Source organism: Gymnoscopelus microlampas (assembly GCF_963454915.1).
Source record: "Gymnoscopelus microlampas genome assembly, chromosome: 9".
Lineage (NCBI taxonomy): Eukaryota > Metazoa > Chordata > Actinopteri > Myctophiformes > Myctophidae > Gymnoscopelus > Gymnoscopelus microlampas.
In genome coordinates, this window is record NC_139946.1 from 28,135,232 (window position 1) to 28,155,376 (window position 20,145).

The 20,145-nt window shown below is 45.2% G+C and overlaps 1 protein-coding gene across 1 annotated transcript in view; it reads right to left on the bottom strand.

Moving 5' to 3' along the window:
• Positions 1–2,192: 2,192 nt before the first annotated feature.
• crocc2 (ciliary rootlet coiled-coil, rootletin family member 2) overlaps positions 2,193–20,145 on the bottom strand; it is a gene marked incomplete at both ends in the record, with an annotated part of 48,409 nt that continues 30,456 nt past the window's right edge. The window contains 15 exons of the mRNA XM_084066071.1: positions 2,193–2,276; positions 3,832–4,011; positions 4,738–4,869; positions 6,321–6,521; positions 6,618–6,767; positions 7,870–8,310; positions 8,403–8,566; positions 9,025–9,145; positions 9,424–9,554; positions 10,042–10,417; positions 11,907–12,074; positions 12,602–12,761; positions 13,355–13,593; positions 17,493–17,636; positions 17,743–17,877. Of these exons, the coding sequence (XP_083922197.1) occupies positions 2,193–2,276; positions 3,832–4,011; positions 4,738–4,869; positions 6,321–6,521; positions 6,618–6,767; positions 7,870–8,310; positions 8,403–8,566; positions 9,025–9,145; positions 9,424–9,554; positions 10,042–10,417; positions 11,907–12,074; positions 12,602–12,761; positions 13,355–13,593; positions 17,493–17,636; positions 17,743–17,877 (2,826 nt within the window). The remainder of the gene's footprint in view (positions 2,277–3,831; positions 4,012–4,737; positions 4,870–6,320; positions 6,522–6,617; positions 6,768–7,869; positions 8,311–8,402; positions 8,567–9,024; positions 9,146–9,423; positions 9,555–10,041; positions 10,418–11,906; positions 12,075–12,601; positions 12,762–13,354; positions 13,594–17,492; positions 17,637–17,742; positions 17,878–20,145) is intronic.

The window sequence follows — 20,145 nt, forward strand, 5'->3', positions numbered from 1 at the left end:
GACTTAAAGTAGATGCACATGTGGGTGAGACTGAGCACACAGTTACAAATACTTCTTTGCGGTTTCTAATCAGCAAAGCAGAGAGACCACAAAATTGACTCAGGATTTTATGGATGTCAGGGATAATAATAACACGATGATTGCCCCAGTCAAACTCTGAAGGAATGACGATGGATGCCCCCCACGGAAGCATAGAGCGAGTGTTGCCAGATTCTTGGAGAGAATAGCAACTAGGTCTATGCAAACAACAAGCCCAAAAGAAGCGACTATTAGGCTACGGCTATTTGAAAATAGACGATCTACAAGCTCACATCGCGATGCAATGCGCTGTGAGCTTGTAGATCTGCCATAAAAAAAAGGAAATAATAAGTTAATTTTGGAACATTTTTTAATCATTTTAACACAAATCCCTGGCACAAAATATTTTCAGATGGGGGGTCTGTGGACTGGACAAATAAAAACAATATAGGGGTCCTTGCCATGAAAATGTTGGAGAACCAGTGGTTTAAACAACATTAGGAAACAAGCCCAAAAACTCGACCCGCAATTAACAATTATTTACAAGCAACTTTACAGAAAAAGAAGCCCATAGTGGCTTATAATAAGCGGACATGGCAACGCTGCACGGAGCGAGAGTGCGCGTTAATGTTTGGAAGAGAATTCCTTGGGAGCGCAGTCAGTCAGGCAGCAGAGAGCGAAGGTCATCCTCTCACCCACATCTCTATGTATCCACAGAGAGCCTTTGAGTTTGAATGGTGCATTGGTGCAAACTGCCAGCCAGTGGTGGAAAAAGCACTCACTTTTTTTTTTTTTTAAACTTAAGTAAAAGTATCAATACTGCAATATAGAAATACTCTGTTACAAGTAAAAGTACGGAATTCTACTTGAGTAAAAGTACAAAAGTATTGACATCAAAATGTGCTTCAACTACCAAAAGTAAAAGTAGGCCTACTCATTATGCAGAAGCTCCCATATCACAGGTTTTCATGTATAAAATGTGAGCTTGTAGATCGGCTATTTTCAAAGGCTTAAGTGGTTAATGTATGTTTTACAAAGTAACTAGTAACTAAAGTTTTCAAATAATTGTAGTGGAGTAAAAGTACAATATTTGCCTCTGAGATGTAGTGGAGTAGAAGTAAAAGTATTGAAAATACTCCAGTAAAGAAAAAGTACCTCAAAAGTGAATTTACAGTACTTTACTAGAGTAAATGTACTTAGTTACTTTACACCACTGGTGCAAACTGCAAACCCAATTCTGGATCTCGAACGACGTGAGGGAGCAGCTCTGATCTGTCGCAAAGTTTACAGAAACATCTAAATAAATTAGACTTGGGAAAGGAAAAAGCTGCTTGTTCAGCAGAATTGACCACATTGCTTATCAGATCTCACTGACTTTGAGTCAGAATTTTTATTAAGACATAGCTCATGTTGATCGTGTGAAAATACACAAAGTGAATGGGTTATATAGACCCTTAAAGAAATAATCAGACATCAGAGGACCATGAGATCAATCCAAATCAAATCATCAGATCAAAACAAAGTTGAATTATTATTAAAAATGTTTTTATTATTTTAACCCATTTCTATTAAAAAAAACAGCTTTCCATTAAACAAATCAGGATTAGGATAGAAATAATTGATTTGAAAAAGTAATGCACGTGTGCACTTCTGTGCTCGTTTGTTGAAAACACTTTGAGATTCATTTGTGCTTTATAAATAAATGTGAACATGATCAGTGCAATGGAAGACGAATGTGTGAGCATGATAAACTGACAAAGGCGTAGCAAATAGCACCAAGCCAGGAAACTTTCCATCACATTGTTTCCCTAAAAAAAACAAAAAAACATAACACATGGAGACAGAGTGAACAGCCTACAGTAGAAACACCTACTGTGTGGCTTGTGAGAGGAAATCCTTAAAACAATTTGGCACATCTAGTCCAACTCATAAACAAGACTTTCATTGTTTGTTGTTGTCGAGTTCTCCTGTAGATTAAAGTAATCCAATGTGCACGTGTGCCTGTGTGTGGGAGCAAAATGCTTGGGAGTGCGTGTGTCGTGTGTACAGTATGTGCTCCAAAGAAGCAGATCTAGCCTAAAACATAAATGTTGCTGTTGCTGCCTGGGACGCTGCCAACAGAACAGAGTCCACGGAGGCCATGAGGGCCGTGTACATCTCATGCAGGGCTGCTTTCACTGCCTGGGCTGCAGCATCTGACTGACGTACGCCTGCCGTCTTCTGATCTCCTGGTCCAACTGCTCCTTCAGTGTTAGCAGCTATTATGGGATGTGAACAATGTTTACACTCTTACAATTAACCATTTAAACTATACACTTCGTTAACAAAGGTTCCCCAGGGGCCTATACTGTACTTGGTCCTCTCCTTTTTGAAAGTGGGTTTGGGACCGTCGTGAAAAGACCGTCGTGAAAATGTGTCTTTCGCTGTACTGTGATTGGCTGACTCTATTCCCACCCTTTGCTCAGTACTGTGATTGGCAAGCGAGACGCATGATGAAATTAATAACCTATAAATAGCACCACGCACTTAAAAAAAATACTTTTTTTTTTAAGTGAGCTTCCATCACTGTGATGACCACTGTTCTAAATAACACCGCTCACTTCACACTGGGTGTGATTTTGGGCGGTGTAACCACCCCTATATGTGAGGTTGGGACATTGACATTTGCTGCACTGTGATTGGCCACCCATTGTACCCCCCTAACCCTGCACTGTGATTGGCTACCCATTGTACACCCCTAACCCCTACACATTCAATGCAAATCTATACTTTTCTTTAAGTGAGCTTCCATCACTGTGATGACCACTAGCTGCACTGTGATTGGCTGACTCTATTCAGCACTGTGATTGGCTAGCGAGACACATGACACATGTGCATAGTCCTATAAATAGGACTATGCACTTAAAAACACACATTTATGTTTTTTTTAAGTGAGTCATGGGTCTGTGATGACCACTGTTATGACCACACCGCCAACTTCACACTGGGTGTGATTTTTGAGTGGTGCCGAAGGCAACCACTCCTATATCTGGCTTTGTCCGTGTGTCCGTATGTATGTATGTATGTATGTATGTCTGTCTGTCCACAAACATTGATGACAATATCAATACGGGGGTCAATACGGGGCTCATCAAAGGCACCACTCACTTCACACAGGGTGTGATTTTTTATTTCCCTCTAGCTGAAAATAGCTGATCGACAAACTCACACAAAGCGCCACAACGAGCTTCTGAGCTTGTCAATCGGCTATTTTGGCTGAATGTTTGCCTATTTTTGCCAAATGCTCAGCTTAAGGCACTCAACAACCTACCCGCCCCCTACCTCTCCGACCTCCTCCATCATCATGTCCCCTCCCGCTCCCTCAGGTCCGGTGATGCCAACCTCCTGGAAGTCCCCAGGACCAGCGCCGAACCTGGGGTGCAGCCCTCCCTTTGGAATGCACTACCCAACCACATCAAAGATGTCCCCACCCTCTCATCCTTAAAAAACACCCTCAGAACCCAGCTCTTCAAGATTGCTTTCCCCAGCTAACCCCTCAACCCCCTTGTTTTGACTGTTTTTACACTTAGACATAACTTTTTCTTTCTTTCCTCTTTTCCCCCCATATGAAGCAACTTTGCTACTTAGAAAAGCGCTATATAAATCAAAGATATTAAATCAAAGATAATAAATCAAAGATATTATTATTATTATAACATGCCAAGAATAGGGATGCTAGGTTTCATGCGGTTACATGAAGACTCTGGATTTTGCTGTGTAGGCAGACATAGACAGAAACTTAAAGGCTGACAACTGAAGATGACAACACAGTACCTGTTCCTCCAGGCATTTGACCCTCTGACGGTGAGCCTTTTCGCGGCTCTCCAGGGCCCGCTCCACTTGCAGCTGCCCGCCCCTCAGACGATCAGTCTCCATGTCCATCTCCTGGCGATGGCGAGCCGTCACCTCCAGGAGGCGCTGGGAGTGAGAGTGCTCCAACTGGGAGATCTGGGCCTGAACACACATTTAGGTCTGTATAACTATCAATTGTTTCCTTAGCGATTATTCTATCAATGACTTTTCGAGTTATTGAATAAGTGAGAAGTATGTTTTTTTAAATATATATGAACAAATTGACACAAAAAATGGACTAATCGACTGAATCGATTAGTATGGTGATGAATCACTTAAGACCTGTTTTATACTGTGGTGTACAATGTTTCTACAAGCTCATGTTGTGACCTTGTAGATCTGTTATTTTCGCTATTTTCGATAATATTTGTTTCCTATAATGATACGTTTTTAGATTTTTTTCCCCCAAATCCAAAATTAAATTGAGTAGTTTGATTAACTGTTGCATTCCTACACAGTAGTTCACAGTCACAGGCTTTATCTTATCCGTAGAGCAGAGGTTCTCAAACGTTTTCATATCAAAGACCCCCAAATTGTATGTGGCCACAGACCCCCATCTGAAAATATTATTAAAATGTTTAAAAAAAAAAAAAAAATTTCACCAGAATTGTTTTTTTTAAATAAAATAGCACATCTTCAAGCTCACACCATGACGCGTTGTTGTGAGCATGTACTAGCTATTTTCAAGGAGCTGATGTGATGTATGTATGGTTAAAGTGGTTAAACAGATTTTGATGCTATGGTAACTCATTTTGCTGGGGACCCCCTTGGGACCCTCAACACTGCCGTAGAAATCGCTTGTTGCCAGCTGATCTTTGGCCCTCTCACCTGGAGGGTCTGCACCTCAACCTGTCTCTCTGCTAGCTCCTGCTCCAGAGTGCGGACGGCATCCCCCAGCTGCTGCCTCTCCTGACCTGCCAGCGCCACCTCCTCCTCCCTCCTCAGCCTCTGCAGCTCCACCTGACAGCAGAGCGACACACACAACGGCAGCAATGACTTTACCATGATGGCCTCGGCACTCACGTGCGAGCCTCGCCGTAATGTGTGTAGCAGAAGCCCCCATGTGCCCGTGGCGGCAGCTTGTTTCTCACAGTACATCTCCGTGTTTCCATCATTTCAAGATCACTTTATACAGGTTGTGACAGAAAAAGAGGGGTCTGGGGAGAAGGGAACAAACAATAATAGGCTAATAAAAAGCGAAGCGTAGAGTCATATCTGGGCAAGGAGTCTGGGGAAGGATTTATTTTCCAAGTGAAATGAGAGGAATCGGCAGCCAAGCCCGCAAATCACTCGGAACCTGTTGACAGCAGGTAGTTTCGGCCAAGCAATCTGATTGGTCGGAAGACGACATTCCAACCGTGCTGTTGCTTCACACAGGGCTACCTTTTCTTTTTTATAGATCACTCTGCCAACTCTTGTGACCTGTTAGCAGCTTCCATCTTCCTTGATCTTGTAATTGTTTTTGTTATTGTGCTACTGGGTGGGAAGATATATAAAAAACTTGTTTTAAAGATTTGATTTTGGGCTTTTATGCCTTAATGATAGGACAGTAGACTGACAGGAAATGGGGAGAGACGTGCATCAAAGGTCGTAGGGATCGGGATTTGAACCCGCGACACGGTGTCAGGCTGGCATTGCAGCCTAGCATTGCAGCCTAGGGTGCCTGGACCACCTTGCCGCGGCCCAGGCCTGGGAAGATATATTTAACGTTGTTCTTTAAATGGTCAATCTAAACGGTAAATGGTGCTTACATATTAGTGCTTTTAACCAAAGAGCTTTACAATGTGCATTACATTCACCCATTCTTCACACGCAGATGGCAGAGGCAACCATGCAAGGTACCAACCCGCTCATCGGGAGCAGTTAGGGTTTCAGGGTCTTGCTCAAGGACACTTCAACATGAAGCCAGGAGGAGCCAGGGACCGAACCCACAAACCTTCCGATTAAATGGCAACTCTACCTCCTGAGCCAGTGCCGACCATCCTTTACTATAATGACCCCCGCAACGAATGCGTTCTAGGTTAACCCATTCAATCCGGGAACGCATCTACAAATGTCTTCTAAATCCTAACAGTTCTCTGAAAGCCGTATATGTTGCTATAATATCAGTGGTTCTCAATTTTTTTTATGTCAAGGACCACCCAAAGTGATATGTATTTTTTGCGGACCCCCCATCTCAAAATATTTTGTCCCCAGAAGCAAAGATTTGAGTTACAAATGTTTGCTTTAAAAATATATATATTCAAAGATTTGCACAAATTCTCATGATTTTTGAATAACCAAAGTATAAAATAATGGCTATATCTCAAATCTAAAATGACACAGATGCGTTCCCGGATTGAATGGTTTACGCAATGTAAAATAAAGAAATAAATGGAAACCTAGCATTGTAGAGGTTAGGGACAGCTCACCTTCTCCAGTGACTTTCTGAGAGAAGCCTTGTCTTTCCCTAGACGGGTGAGGGCCCTCTCCATCTCGGCCCTCTCGCCCTGCAGTTTCTGCAGGGAGCTCTGCAGGCTGATCCCCCTGTTCTGGAGCTCCTCCTTGTCCCTCTGCAGCTGCAGAGCACCGTCCTGGGCCTGCATGTCCGCCTCCTGCCTCTGCCTCAGGGCCTGCATCAGGGTCACCCAGGCACGTCACATAATGTTGTTTTACTTACTGTATATCCTGTTTGTTTTGCAAACGACCGTGTCGCCGGGCTGACTCACCTCCTTCAGGGTCCTGTTATGTTTCTCCAGCTCGGAGCCCCTCAGCTCGGAGTCCTCCTGGGCCCTTTGGAGGTTCTGGGCCCGCTCCGTCAGCATGTGGTTCAGCCTCTTGCTCTCTGAAAGGGCATCTCGAGTTTTGTCCAGACGTTCCTGTGCAAGGCAAGCAAACACATTATAAAGACAAACTGGTGGAGCATGTACTGAGTAGTGGAGTAATGAGTCCACCAACTTTCACCTCAAACATTAGTTTGCTCTCAGGATCACGCTTGAATTCTCGAATTCTCAACTTGCTTCATATTCTGTCGTTCCTTTCCATTGCTTTTTGCAGGAAAACATTGTAGGATTTTCTTTAATTTTTTTCCCTCCATCCTTTTTATTGGCATGAGCCAATGGGTTTTGAGCAAAATAAAAGAGATTTATACCAATCTTTATACCATGTTTATGTTTGCACAGCATCTTTAAAAGGCAGTCCCACAACTAAGCTCTGAAAGCTCTCCTGAGAAGCTCTTGGAGAATTAATGAGCTTTCCGGAGCATTTTATTGCATAGTCTTTGAGGTCCTTCAGGAAAACCACGGCAGCGAAGGTAAATAAAAAAAAAAACCTTCACTGTAAAGGTTACACGGCTGCTCTGTAAATCAAAGGCCAGTAATGGAAGCTCAGTGATTCATCTTATTTTGCAGTTTCAATTAAAGATCCCCAGCTGGACTGGAGTAGAAAAACTTGAAATAAAAGTATACAACGCATGGAATTTGTTTTTATTTAACAGCCCTGAATAAATATGAAAATGTTTCAAATTGGCCCAGGATCGGTTTCCTGCACCATCCACCTACTCGGTCAACCTCTTAAACCCATCATTTTTATGAGTGTGATTAAGTGACAGAGTACACTGAGAAAGTGGGCTCTGCCATTAAACAGAATTGTTATTGACAACTGGAAGTAGAGTAGAGCCTTATTATTACCCTTAACCACTTGAACCCTCTATACTTAGTTGATTGGGGTCGGCTCTGTACTTGGTACCCTTTTGTACTTGGTACCCTCTTTTTCCCCTCTACACCAAATCTCTTTGCCGAAAATGGCCAATCTACGGGCTTGTTGTGACACATTGTGAGCTTGTAGATCTGCTGTTATCGCTGAACATTCCCCCCAGAATAGGGATGCTAGGGTTTAAGTGGTTAATGGAATTTATTTGAAACTTAAAAACGAGGGAGAAACACATTTCTTATAGGAAAAATGGATGCAAAGTCAGTGTACCTGCAGTAGCCTGCGGTCCTGTTCACTGACAGTCAGGGTCCTCTTTTGCTGTGCTATCTCCTCCTGCATGAATCCGCTACTCGCCCTGTTGTCACAGAGAGAGGTGGACAGGTCTTGGAGCTGCTCCCTCAGCTGACCCTCCTGCTGCTCGGTGCGGGCCAGCGATGCCGCCAGCCTCTCCTCGCCGACCCTCGTCGCGGCGCAGCGGTCCTCGCTCTCGCCGAGCTCCCTTCTCAGCTCACCCAGCCTCTCCTGCAAGGCCCCCACCTCCGCGTCCAGCTCGGCCGCCCTGAGTTGCGCCCGCTGCAGCTCGCCCTCCAGGGTGCGCTGGGACAGCTCCAGGCGGCTTGCCCTGTTCTCCGAAGCCTCCAGGGTCTCCTTGAGTTTCCGCTGTTCTGCCTCGGCGCGGGCTTCCAGGCCTTGGGAACGCTCCAGCTTCTCCTGTGAGGAGCGACGGCATGGAAAACATTGATGGCTGTCACTAAAAAGCACAGTGTTGTAACTTGATTCTTGTCTTTGGCTTCCGAACCTACTTGCAGTGCCCTGGATTCGGCCTCGGCTGCCTGCAGACTGCTCCTAAGCTTGACCACCTCCTCCCCGAGGCTCCTCTTCTCCCTGTCCCCGCGCCGCGCCGCCTCCTCCTGCATCGAAAGGGAGGTCTGTGTTCCGTGCAGCTGCTCTGCCATCTCGCGTTTCCCTGGAGGAACAGGCGCAAAGAAGTCACCAAAAAAGATAGGCAACCACACATGATTCATAACTGATATTGATATTTTAAAACTGGTTTTCAAACTTTTTGTGTCCAAGGCACACCAGTTGGCAAGTCCAAATCTCAAGGCATACCTGATTTACATGCTGATATTGTACATTGTGAGCTTGTAGATGATGTGTACACGCCCCAAAATATGGATGCAAGGTTGAAAGTGGTTAAAAATGTACACTATCTATTTATGTAGGGTATAGAATTTGCCTTTGTATTGGGAAATGAGTGCACACAAAGTACTGATATAGTAAATAGTCAAAATGATTCATAATGTTTTGTATAGTTGTATATATTGCAGTAATATATATATTGCAGTGGTTGTCACAAAATCACAAGGCTCTCCTGGTGCGTCTCACAGAGCACCGTTTGAGAACCACTGATCTAGAATCCCCCACCTTCCTCCAGTTCTTTCAAGACCTTCTGCAGTTGCAGCAGCTGGCTGCCTGACTTGTCCTGATCGCCTTTGAGCTCCGACACCTGTCGAGTCAGACCTGCTATCTGAGCCTTAGCATCGTCCTGCAGGGAAAAAAATCAGATTCATAGTAAATGTGGAAAACTGTGTTAAGTAGTGTTAAATACCAATACAGCACTTGACGATCATCCACCACTTAGTGCCACTTACCAGTGTCCTTCTAAAAGGTAAAAGTAAACTAAGATGACAGAGTTTCCATTCTAAGACACCATGCAAATACAGTATGTGTTACAGTGACATGAACAGATTGAGGGTGGCGCCTTTGAATTTGTGCATTTTGAGCTGTGGTTCAGCTGTTGTTGAGAGGTAACCGTTACTGTACCCTGTCTCTTTGTGCATCCCTGAGTTCCTGTTGGAATTCGCGGAGAGCTGTCTGCACTGCTTCCATGTCCGGTTCTTCATCTACACCGTGAGGCAGCGAGGGAACAGGCCCATCCACCACACTGTCAACCCCTGTAAGCAGAGTCCATATTATTCATTCAAGTATCTAGTAGAGCATGGGTTTCCATACTTTTCCAAGCCAGGGATGCCAAAACAGCCATAGCCTCTGGCTGCAGTTCCCTCCTACAAAATGGCAAAAAAAAAACAAAACCTGAACATAGCCGATTTACAAGCTCTATTAGTATTACGCATTGCAGCGTACGTAATACGTTATGAGCTTGTAGATTCATCTTTGAAAATGATTGATTTTTTGAAAATTACAAAAATGAATGTCCTAAATAGGGATGCCAACAATGTTATGCATTTAATTTGAACTGAAATAATAATTTAAAAAAAATATATTAAAAAATCAAATGAAAAATCCTCTCCTTTCCAATTGGCCCCCCTGGCACCCCCTGGTGGACCCCTTTGGGCCGCGGCTCCCACTTAGAAAACAGGTGTAGTAGAGGGACTGCATAGAGATCATTATGCGCTACATGTAAACCTGCATGGCCCCTACCCTTCACTGGCGAGTGACTTCTCCATGGTGAGGGAGACCTTCGTCTACGCGACGGAGACCCTGTGCGGCCGATGCCCAGGGTGCGTCGCAGAGCTGAATGCAGGCCCGCCAGCTTCAGCTCCAGGTCCTTGCGTGCGGCATCGCCCAGGCCCAGCTGCTCATCCAGGCCCTGAGCCTTGCCCTCGGCAAGACTGGCCCTCAAGGTGACCTCCCTGATCTGGCCTCTGGCGTCGTCCAGCGCCCCTTCAAGCTGGGCGCTCACCTCCCTGAGCTTCTGGTCAGCCTGCTGCAGACAAGCCTCTCTCTGCTGCAGTGCCTCCCTGATCTGACGCTCTGCCTCCTCCAGCTCCACTGCACGCCGCTGCTGAGCTGCAACCTGCGCAAAGACACATGGGACTCATTGGTAGGGTCTGTACCAGTCAAGTCTCTACTATGACAATGTGCCATTTAGAGCTATTTACCCTAACAGAAAAAAAGGCTTAAAGGGATACCTATCACAATTGTAAACTTCATCTCTATATATTTGTTGAAAGGCTAATGTTCCATTAAGTAGCCTTGGGAACCAACGTTTCCTGAGCCAAATTGTCCAGGTCCAGGTCCAGGTCAGGAGCCTATCTCCTGTTTCCTTGATGTACTGTATGAGTACACACCCCTCCTTCGGCTCTGAAGCGTTCGTATCTCGGGCGCGCTTCCTTGTTCCGCAGGGCTAGCCTTCCACTTCCTTCCGCTTCAGCAGGGCAAGCTGGAAACTTCCGTGTGCGTCACAGAAGGGGGCGTTCGGTAGGCCAATCAGAGGCAGGTGGGGCGGGTCTTTTCTTAAGAGGCAGCCGCGCAGCAACTAGTCAGTTATACGCGCTGTGATTGGCCAGTAGTCAACGCGATGTGATTGGTCAGTAGTCAAACAGCCCATGCGGAAGAGCCTCAGCCTTGTATTGAGATACCAGTCGCTACAATGAACTGCAGAGGCCAATGAGGTATCTAAGTTTCTATATCTATGGAACCAGTGGGTACCATTTATATAGCCATTGGGTAACACCTTTGGAATGACTCGGCCAGGGATTGAACCCCTGACCTCCTGGTCTCAGGGTGAACACTCTAACCACAAGCCCACTGAGTTGGTTAATGTTCCATTAGCAGCAATAAAACTGAGCAATCTTCTGTCTGTTTATCCCAGTGATGTCACTGGGGTAAAATCTGTGATGTGAAAATACTTACTTCCTAGGTTCTTTCTGCCACCCTACCCATGTTAGTGTCATTGTTTTCTGTGGTAAAAACAACAAGCGTGACTTCCTAAAATATGAATCAGGTTGATGTAATGCTAGCATAGACCATTATGGACATACCAGGCCAATGCTTGCCCGCTAAATGCATCATGGGAAGTTTTGAAATACAGAGAAAGGCTTAAGGCTGTAGATCCGCTATTTTTGCTATTTAAAAAAGAAATGGAAAATGAGGTCAGGGTTAATGTGGTTGACATATTTTTAATTGTTAAAATATGATATTATCAAACATGAATAACATATTAGACAGTCTGACCAGAATTAGGGATAAAAGAAGGACAAACAAGGACAAAAGATAAAACAAGGGATATTCCCCTAGCAAACCCAATCCTGAGGACAGGTATCCAACCGGGATTGATTCATGTACGGTCGTCTCTCAGCTACCTGCAGACGATTCCAAACCGCCAACAGAACAGACTACCAGCTGCTGTAGTTCTTACAGTAAAGCATACAGTATACTGACGCACTCTCTCTCAGCCATGAATGTGGCAGGTATTCTCCAAGTATGTACGAATGGGGGGGGGGGGGGTTTGCTCAAGCATGTTGTTAGCAGACTAATCCCCGGAGGGAGAACTTCCTTCCTACCTCGTTGAGGGCCGCCTCTCTGCCAGCCTCGCTCTCCAGGATCCTCTGCTTCAGAGCGAAGGCCTCGCGTCGCGCCTCCTCCTCCCTCGCCTCCTCCTGACACACCCGAGCCTGCAGCTCCCGCACCTCCTGACTCTGCCTGCTGTTCTCGCCCTCCAGGACCTTTAGCTGTGCACCAGTGGTGGGAGAAGTACTCGGATGTTTCACTTCAGTAAAAGTAGCAATACCACAACGTAGAATTGCTCAGCTTGTATTCAAAAGTATGCAGAATGGCCATTTAAGAATCATATGTATCATATAATTGTACTATAATTATTGACCATGAACCACTTAAGACCTAATTCATACTAGCCGATCTACAAGCTTGTAGATCTGCAATTTTTTGCAATGTTTTTATGGATTTATTATGAATAACCTACCGGTAATTCGGCAAAGTAATTTGTTGTAACTAAAGCTGTCAAATAATTGACTAAAAAGTACAATATTTGCCTCTGAGATGTAGTGGAGTAGAAGTATAATATTATTGGTAGTAATATATTGGCAAATGGACATAAAGTAAAAGTCCCTCAAAATTGCACTTAAGTACAGTAAAGGGTGCTGTTCACAGGTACGACAAGGAACGGTGAGACATTAATCCCATCATAAAAGCAGTCAGACAGAAGCCACGGAAGCCAAAATCAAGGCCAGCTCTTCACCTGTCGACGCAGCTCCTGCAGCTCTCTGCGTGCCTGCAGGCGAGACTTCTGCAGCTCCCTCATGGTGCTCCTCAGAGCAGAGGCCTCCTGCTGTATGGAACTCCTACACTCCTCCAGGACGGACACCTTCTGCTCCCTCTCCTCCACGGCTCGCCTCAAGCTAATTCAGTTATTTTACAAGTAATGGATCATGTACAAACAGTGGTTCTCAAACTGTTTCATGTCAAGGACCCCCAGATAAATAAGTAATTGGCCGCGGAACCCCATCTGAAACTATATTGTGTCAGGCACCCTCACACCAGATTTGTATGAAAATGTTTCATAAATATTCCACATAAAAAAAGAAAAAGAAAATAGCAGATCTACTGCTAGAACAAATTTAGCTGGGCCCTGGAACCTTCTCAAGGACACCTGGCGGTCCCTGGACTCCACTTTGAGAACCACTGATGTACAACAAGACAGATGCAACAATAACCGTCTCGCTGCACATTATACCACTTATTACGTGGCTACTTACAATTCGAACAAAGATAATTTGACTTTTATTAGCTTTCAAGCTTGCGCATCTATAGCAACGTAAACAGAGTACGAGTATTCAACAAAAGTTGTGTAATAAGAAGTTATCTAAAATGTTTCCCCCAAAAGTGTCACAAATAGGTTAGAGGTACTGTACATTGTGTTGTTTTAGACAATGTCCCAAAACCTCCGCCCACTGTTTTGTTGTGTCGGATCACCAGTGCCTTAACCCCGTACCTGTTATTGTCGCTCTCCGCTCTCTTGACGGAGGCCCTCAGCTCCTGGTTGGAGGTCTGGATGGCCTCTTTGTCCCTGGCCTCGTCCCCCAGCAGCCTCCTCAGGTCCAGCACCTCTTTGCGTTGGTTGTCCCTCTCCTGGGCACACTCCTGGAGCTCCCTGTGTTCCTCGATCAGCTCCCTGCGGCCCGCATCGCGTCCTTCCTCTGCCTCCTGCAGCTGCCTGCGCAGGGCCTCCGCCTTGAGGCCCAGGATGGACCGGAAACGAGTCAAATGGAGGGAGGGAGAGAGCAGTGTTACGATTTGGAAAAGTTAAATCTAATGAAAGTAGGAAATAATAAGCCTTGCCGAGCCATGAGGCCCATAGGGCAGGAGCCCATCTCCTGTTTCTGTAGCGTGAGGTATCTTGATGTACAAGTACCTCTGGACATGGCGCTAGTATGTCACAGGGATTTACCACCCACCCTGGATGCTGAGTGCCAAGCAGGGAGGCATTGAGTCCCATTCTTAAAGTCTTTGGTATGACCCGCCCGGGGATGGAACCCCGACCTCCCCAATCCCGATACCCTCAATTCTCAGGGCGGACACTCTAACCGCAAGACCACTGATAACTCTAATGAAATCTTATCTAATATTCTGCCAGAGTTTGTTTGATTTTGAGATCATTTTAAATCATGGACCCCAGCATCCCTAGTCTGGGCATGTCATAGGTGAGCACTCGGCGAAAATACAGTAGGCGAACATTCGGCAAAACTAGCATTGTAGCATGCATCGGCTATTTCGGCAAAGATAGTGTAGAGGGAGAAAAAGAGGGGACCGAGTACAGACCCCCGGGGTACCCTGGTAAATGAAGTATAGGGGTTCAGTGGTTCAAATATCATTGTCATATGTTTTCTATTAATTATATAATAGGTAATATCTTGGTGTGTTTTCTGTTTTGTTTTAAAGTGATCTATTTCAAACAAAAATGTCTAAATGTTTCTATCAGCAGGGCTTACAGATAAAAGTAAAGCCCTCAGTCAGTACGCTATGCAGGTTTATGATGGGTCGTTAATTACAACTTGTTCACAGGATCAAAAGAATACTTTCATCATTTGAATTGCACTGTGTATTTCCTTCACTAAACACTTTGGAAGAAATCCTGCACCATCCCTTCAGATAACTGGAATATGACTGGCTAGTATTGCTCATTAAATCCAATAGAAGATAACTCATTGGCTCGCATTTGCTTGCACTGATAGAACCCATTAAATTCCACAAAGAATGCTAACAATGGTCGTAAGCTGTTTTTCAGGTTGCTAAAAGGAACAATGGAGAGACTGTATTCCCACATTGAGAATGGAGGTATGCCTTGAATTATCTCAATTGAACTCAATAGGATTATTAATGATTTTAGAGAAGCCCACTTGGAATGATCCATGCAAAAAAAGAAAACGTGAATCAGGCAAGAGTTTGGCCTGTTAGGTGCTAAGGACTTGGATTTTGTCGCTATTGGGCAGAAATCTTGTATTTCCCAAACTGTAAAACCCACAGACAGATTTTCTTTTTTAAAGATATTCTTTGGGCATTTGCAAGCCTTTACCTTTTTGATAGCAAAAGTGGAGAGAGACAGGAAATGGCACGAGAGGTATGGGGATGGACATGCAGCAAAGGGTCAGATTTGAACCCAGGTCCGCTGTGCAAAGACTGAGCCTTGGTGCACTCTACCAGCCCCATCCACAGACAGACTTAACCACTTTCAACCTATATTTTAATTTTAGGTGAAATCTGTATTTTATTTTCAAACATCCTATATATTAAAATTGGCTAATGGTAGGGCTGGCGGGTGGACCATGGCCCACGTCACTCTGACTCAGATATAATCATAAACAAACCCGATAACGCCCATAAACTGTATAGGCAGGACCACAGCCACGTCACTATGACTCAGAGATAACCATGATAACCAGGTGCCCGCTGTCGAGTATGGGCCTAAAAGGGGACACAGGTAGACAGACAGATACAGGGACACAATGAGTACTCTGACAAAGCCCCCAACACTATGACTCAGACATATTGGTCAGATAGGCAGAGTGATGTGAGGGCCACGTAGCAGCCCCAACATCTAGGTCCCAAATATAGCTATCGCAACGTAGTAAGTTTGTAGATCGGCTACTACTTTTGCATGACACAGTCATACGACACAGTAAAAAATAGGCCATTCATTTAAGAAAAAATATAAAACGATGAAATATGGCGATACAAGGTTTCAGCCTAACGGTGACAATTTGAGAGCTCAAACACCACGCCTCCTCCTCCTCTTCTGACGGCTCCACGCTCAGCCTCCGATCCTGTATGACCTATATTCTGTTTTATGGCAACATGTTGTGCATGGCGGTTCAGCCAGAGAACTAGGGAGGACAGAGCTTATCGGGGCCGTGGATAAGAGCCTGTCGGGCCCGCAGCCAGGTGCTGTCTCTCCCCATCTCCCCGGCCGCAGCACGCGGCGCGAAGAATCCTCGACCGGGAACATGATAAACAGCAGCTCCAGGGCGGTGCGGTGGGGGAGGAGGTGAGGGAGGGAGGGAGGGAGGGAGGGAGGGAGGGAGGGAGGGAGGGAGGAGGAGGTGGTGCAGGATGAAGAGATGGAGGAGGAGAAAGAGGGGTTGGGTGTTATGATCAGAGGCCACACAAGATGGTGCCTTCTCATAAAATGCAATGGGAGAAAAAGAAAAAAAATCACTGCCGATATGGCCAGTCATACCTTTTTTTTGGGTGGAGGGTGAATGAGAAGGCGGAGGGCACTCAGGGCAGTGGCCATGATGTTTGTGCTTTTTGCGGAGGAGAGGGACGGGGGACCCTGGGTCCGACTCCTCTCGCTGCTGCTGCCACTGCTGTTGCAGCGGAGAAAATAAACACTCTCCCCAGTGGCTTATTTACACAAGGGGTTAACTCCGACTTTGATTTCATATTACAGTACCAGGGGCGGTCGCCTGACCCCCTCCCTCTCGCTCCCTGTCACACATTCTCACTCCTGCTTTGTCATTGTCTGACATGAGAATCCCAAGCAAAGAGGACGGGGGGGGATTAGTAAAAATAATCAAACAAGAGAGCGAGGCGAGGGATGCCAAATTGGTCTGTGTGGTCGTAGCCTTCTCTAGGAGTCTTCACGTGAGGTCGGGCGGAACATCCTTTCGCGCTGACTCCGTCCGACCTCCCCGCTATATGCTTTGATAAGACTAAGGAGGCAACGTTTTATTCAAACCAGAAAAGCGCCGGCGGGGAGATAAACAACGTGCTCTTTCAAAGGAGACCGGGCCTGTAAATCACCGGGGGTATGGTCAGTTCTGTAAAACAGACAGTTCCATCCAATGAAGTGTCGGTGAGGTTATTATCTCAACAATATGCCCGCGCGGCGCCTGAAATCCTGAACTCAAACAACCCAAACGGATGAAAGGGGATTTTTCCGCGTGCTAAATCCATACACATTACAGCAGGGCGATTAACAAGCCTGCAGTATCAGCAAAACATGTCACTACGGCCAAAGTTATGGTCTCTAACTGCACTGCTGTGTTTATATCAAGGTCAGCAAGACCCAGTTCTACCTGAAGGGAGGAGGGAGGGAAGGAAGGAAGGGGGAGAGAGAGAGAGAGAGAGAGAGAGAGAGAGAGAGAGAGAGAGAGAGTTGACCTGGCGCCTTTAGAGTGACTGGCACCCCCCATTCTGAAGAGTGGGCTCTGGGCTGTGCACCTGGTGGCATCCTGACGCTAGTAAAACCTCTGTGGCTGTGGCCAATGTCAACAGTGGCCTGTGGTAAATGGCTCTCCTTCGCGCTGGTACTAATTGGTACACCCCCACCCATCCAACTGGCCCAGAACCTGATCCCAGGCCTCCCACGCCATGCCAAGCCAAACAAGCCGGCCAGCTCCCCGCCATCCGTCCGCCTCCGTGCCCCTACAAACAACCTCTGGTCATCTGTCTTGTGACATCCTCCCCGTACATTCTCAGTTTTCCCTTATATTTCATCCGCCAGGCCACCCAAAACCACAGACCCTCGGCCTATAAGAAACATTCACTTTGACACGGGTTGACACTGTTAAAACAAAGATGGGGAACAAAGAGTAAAGCAGTGGGAGCTTTGGTTTTTGACGTATCTGCACCTCCTGCAGCGTCTGTTCTCGGTGTTGGTTCAGCTCTAGAAGTTGCTCCGTCAAGCTCCTCTTGGCGCTCTCGTGGGTGCTCAGAGACTCCTCAAAGCGAGAGCGCAACTCCTGCAGCTCAGCCTGCAGCCCAGCCATCGTATTCTTCACCAGAGAGAGAGAACAGAGAGGAAAATACATTACAGGTTCATGTTCAGAGCCACAGTAGTGCTCATGTTCAGTACTGCCCACTCCCTGCCATGTTCTTTACCTTGTCCTGCTCCTCTCTGCTCAGAGCGTCTCTCCGCAGGCGCTCCATCTCCATGCCTGCTGTGTCCAGGTCTTGCTGCAGGGCTGCCAGTCGCTCTGTTAGAGCAGCCTTCTCGGCCTCCTTCTGGGACAACTCCTGGACCACAAGCAACAAAGATCAGGGTCACTGAATAAGTTTGAGGTCATGCACATTGTAAAGCGCTTTGGAGAAAGGCACTATATAAATTGACAATTTACTAGAGCCCGCCCACCCCGGATATCTGGGTCTGATGATCCCGATCCCTGATTAACCACTTAAGCCCTATTAAAAAATCGTCACAAATAGGGGTGAAGCGTTGTGAGATTTTTCTTTTTTTATTTCAATCTTATTTTCAAAACATGGCAGTAGGAACACCAGGTTGAAAGCGATGAAAAATCGGGACACATCAGCTGCAAAATTGCAAATACAGATGTCGTCAGAAAATGGCCAATGTATCAGCCAAAACCGCTATATCGGTCAAGCAATTTACCCTTTTCTATTTACCACAGATCCCCAGCCATCCACCCCGTAAGTAAGTAAGTCAGTAAGTCAGTAAGTCAGCAAGTAATGCTTCACACATTTACGAAACACAAAAGCATATCTGTCGGGTGGAAACCTCATATGTCCAAAACTGTAACTTTTCAGGACAATACGAGTCGATTCGCAACGCATTTCTATCTTAGTATATCTGCTACTTTTTTTTTTTGTTATCAATTGTTTTTATTATATCGAAAGTACAATCACATTTTTAAATGAATACATTGTTCAACAACAAAAACAAGATACAAACAACTTAAAACAGAAACAATAATAATAAAAATAAAAATGAACCCACCCACCCCTCCCCGGACCAACAATGTCTCAAAATGTAAGGATCAAACACCATGCCTATACCTGTGCAAGGTCATAACACTGTTATACAACACTTAAACCAAGTCTTTAATCTTATCTGCAACGTTAGACCACATATCAATGTTCTTCTCACTTGCTCCATGCAACCTTGCCGTTGACAGTTCTAAATAAACAATATCTAAAAAAGTTAAAGCCCATTGGCAAAAAGTTAGAGTATGAGGAGGTTTCCACCTTGTAGCTACCATTTTCTTTGCAGCTGTTAAGCCAGCAAAGAAGATGCGCTTATGTGTGCAGTTCAGTTGTAGCCGGGACACATCATTTAATATAAATACCGATGGAGAAGGTGTAATATTAGCTCCCAAAAGTAATGACAATTTAGCAGCAACCATACTCCAAAAAGAGGAAACATTTGGACATTCCCAAACCATGTGAAAAAAGGTACCAATAACATTTGGATTACAAAATGTGCAGTTGGGGCTATTTATAAACCTCATAGCACATAATCTACGGGGAGTCAAATATGTACGGTGAACAAAATTTAAATGAATCTGTTGATGATCTGGATTCCTAGAAGACAGCAATATATTAGACCAAACTGTGTCCCAATCAAAATCAGGCTCCACATTCTCTATATCATTTCTCCATAGAGTATCCACAGCTAGGGACCCATAATTAGATTCTAATAAAAAAACCATACAATGCGGAAACAAGGCCTCTTGACCTACTAACGTCACAGATGAGTCTATGTAAAGGGTGCATTGTAAGGGAAGTCTGCCACGGAACTCCATAAGTCCTCATGGCTGTTCTCAGTTGTAAATACAAGAAAAATGAGTTGCCTGGCAAATTAAATGTGTCACATAAATTCTGAAACGAACGCAAACCATTCTCATCAAATAGATCACCCAACGTATGAACCCCCTTTGAACTCCATCTAGGAAAGCGAATGGGACGTCCCTCCAACAAAAGTCCTTGATTATTAAACACTGGGGAAAAAAGATTCCATTTCAAGTCAATCCTGCACGTTTTTTCTGCTGCCCTCCACACCGTTACCAGCTGAGATATTATTGGCCCAAAGCGAACTTTGCATTGATTAGTAGTTATATTTGAATAGATAAGATCTCTCAACCCAATAGGATGTACTAAACTCTCCTCAAGCTCTCGCCATGAAACCGTAGTTGCCGAGTCAAACCATTTTAAGAGGGGACGAAGGGTAAAGGCCCAATAATATAATTTGAAATCGGGCAATGATAAACCGCCATCAGCCCTGGCTCGCTGCAATAAAGAAAGTTTAAGACGTGGACGTTTCCCATTCCATACAAATTTAGACACAGCTGAGTGAAGCTTAGTCCAATACTGTGGTGGCGGTGGCAATGGAAGCATAGAACTTACAAAATTTACCCTAGGAAGAACGTTAATTTTTATGATTGATACTCGAGCTTGAAGAGAGTTGGGCAGCGATGAACATCTGCCCAAATCAAGACCTATTTTATTAAGAGTGTCACCATAGTTGTTTCTAACAATAGCTTGTAGAGA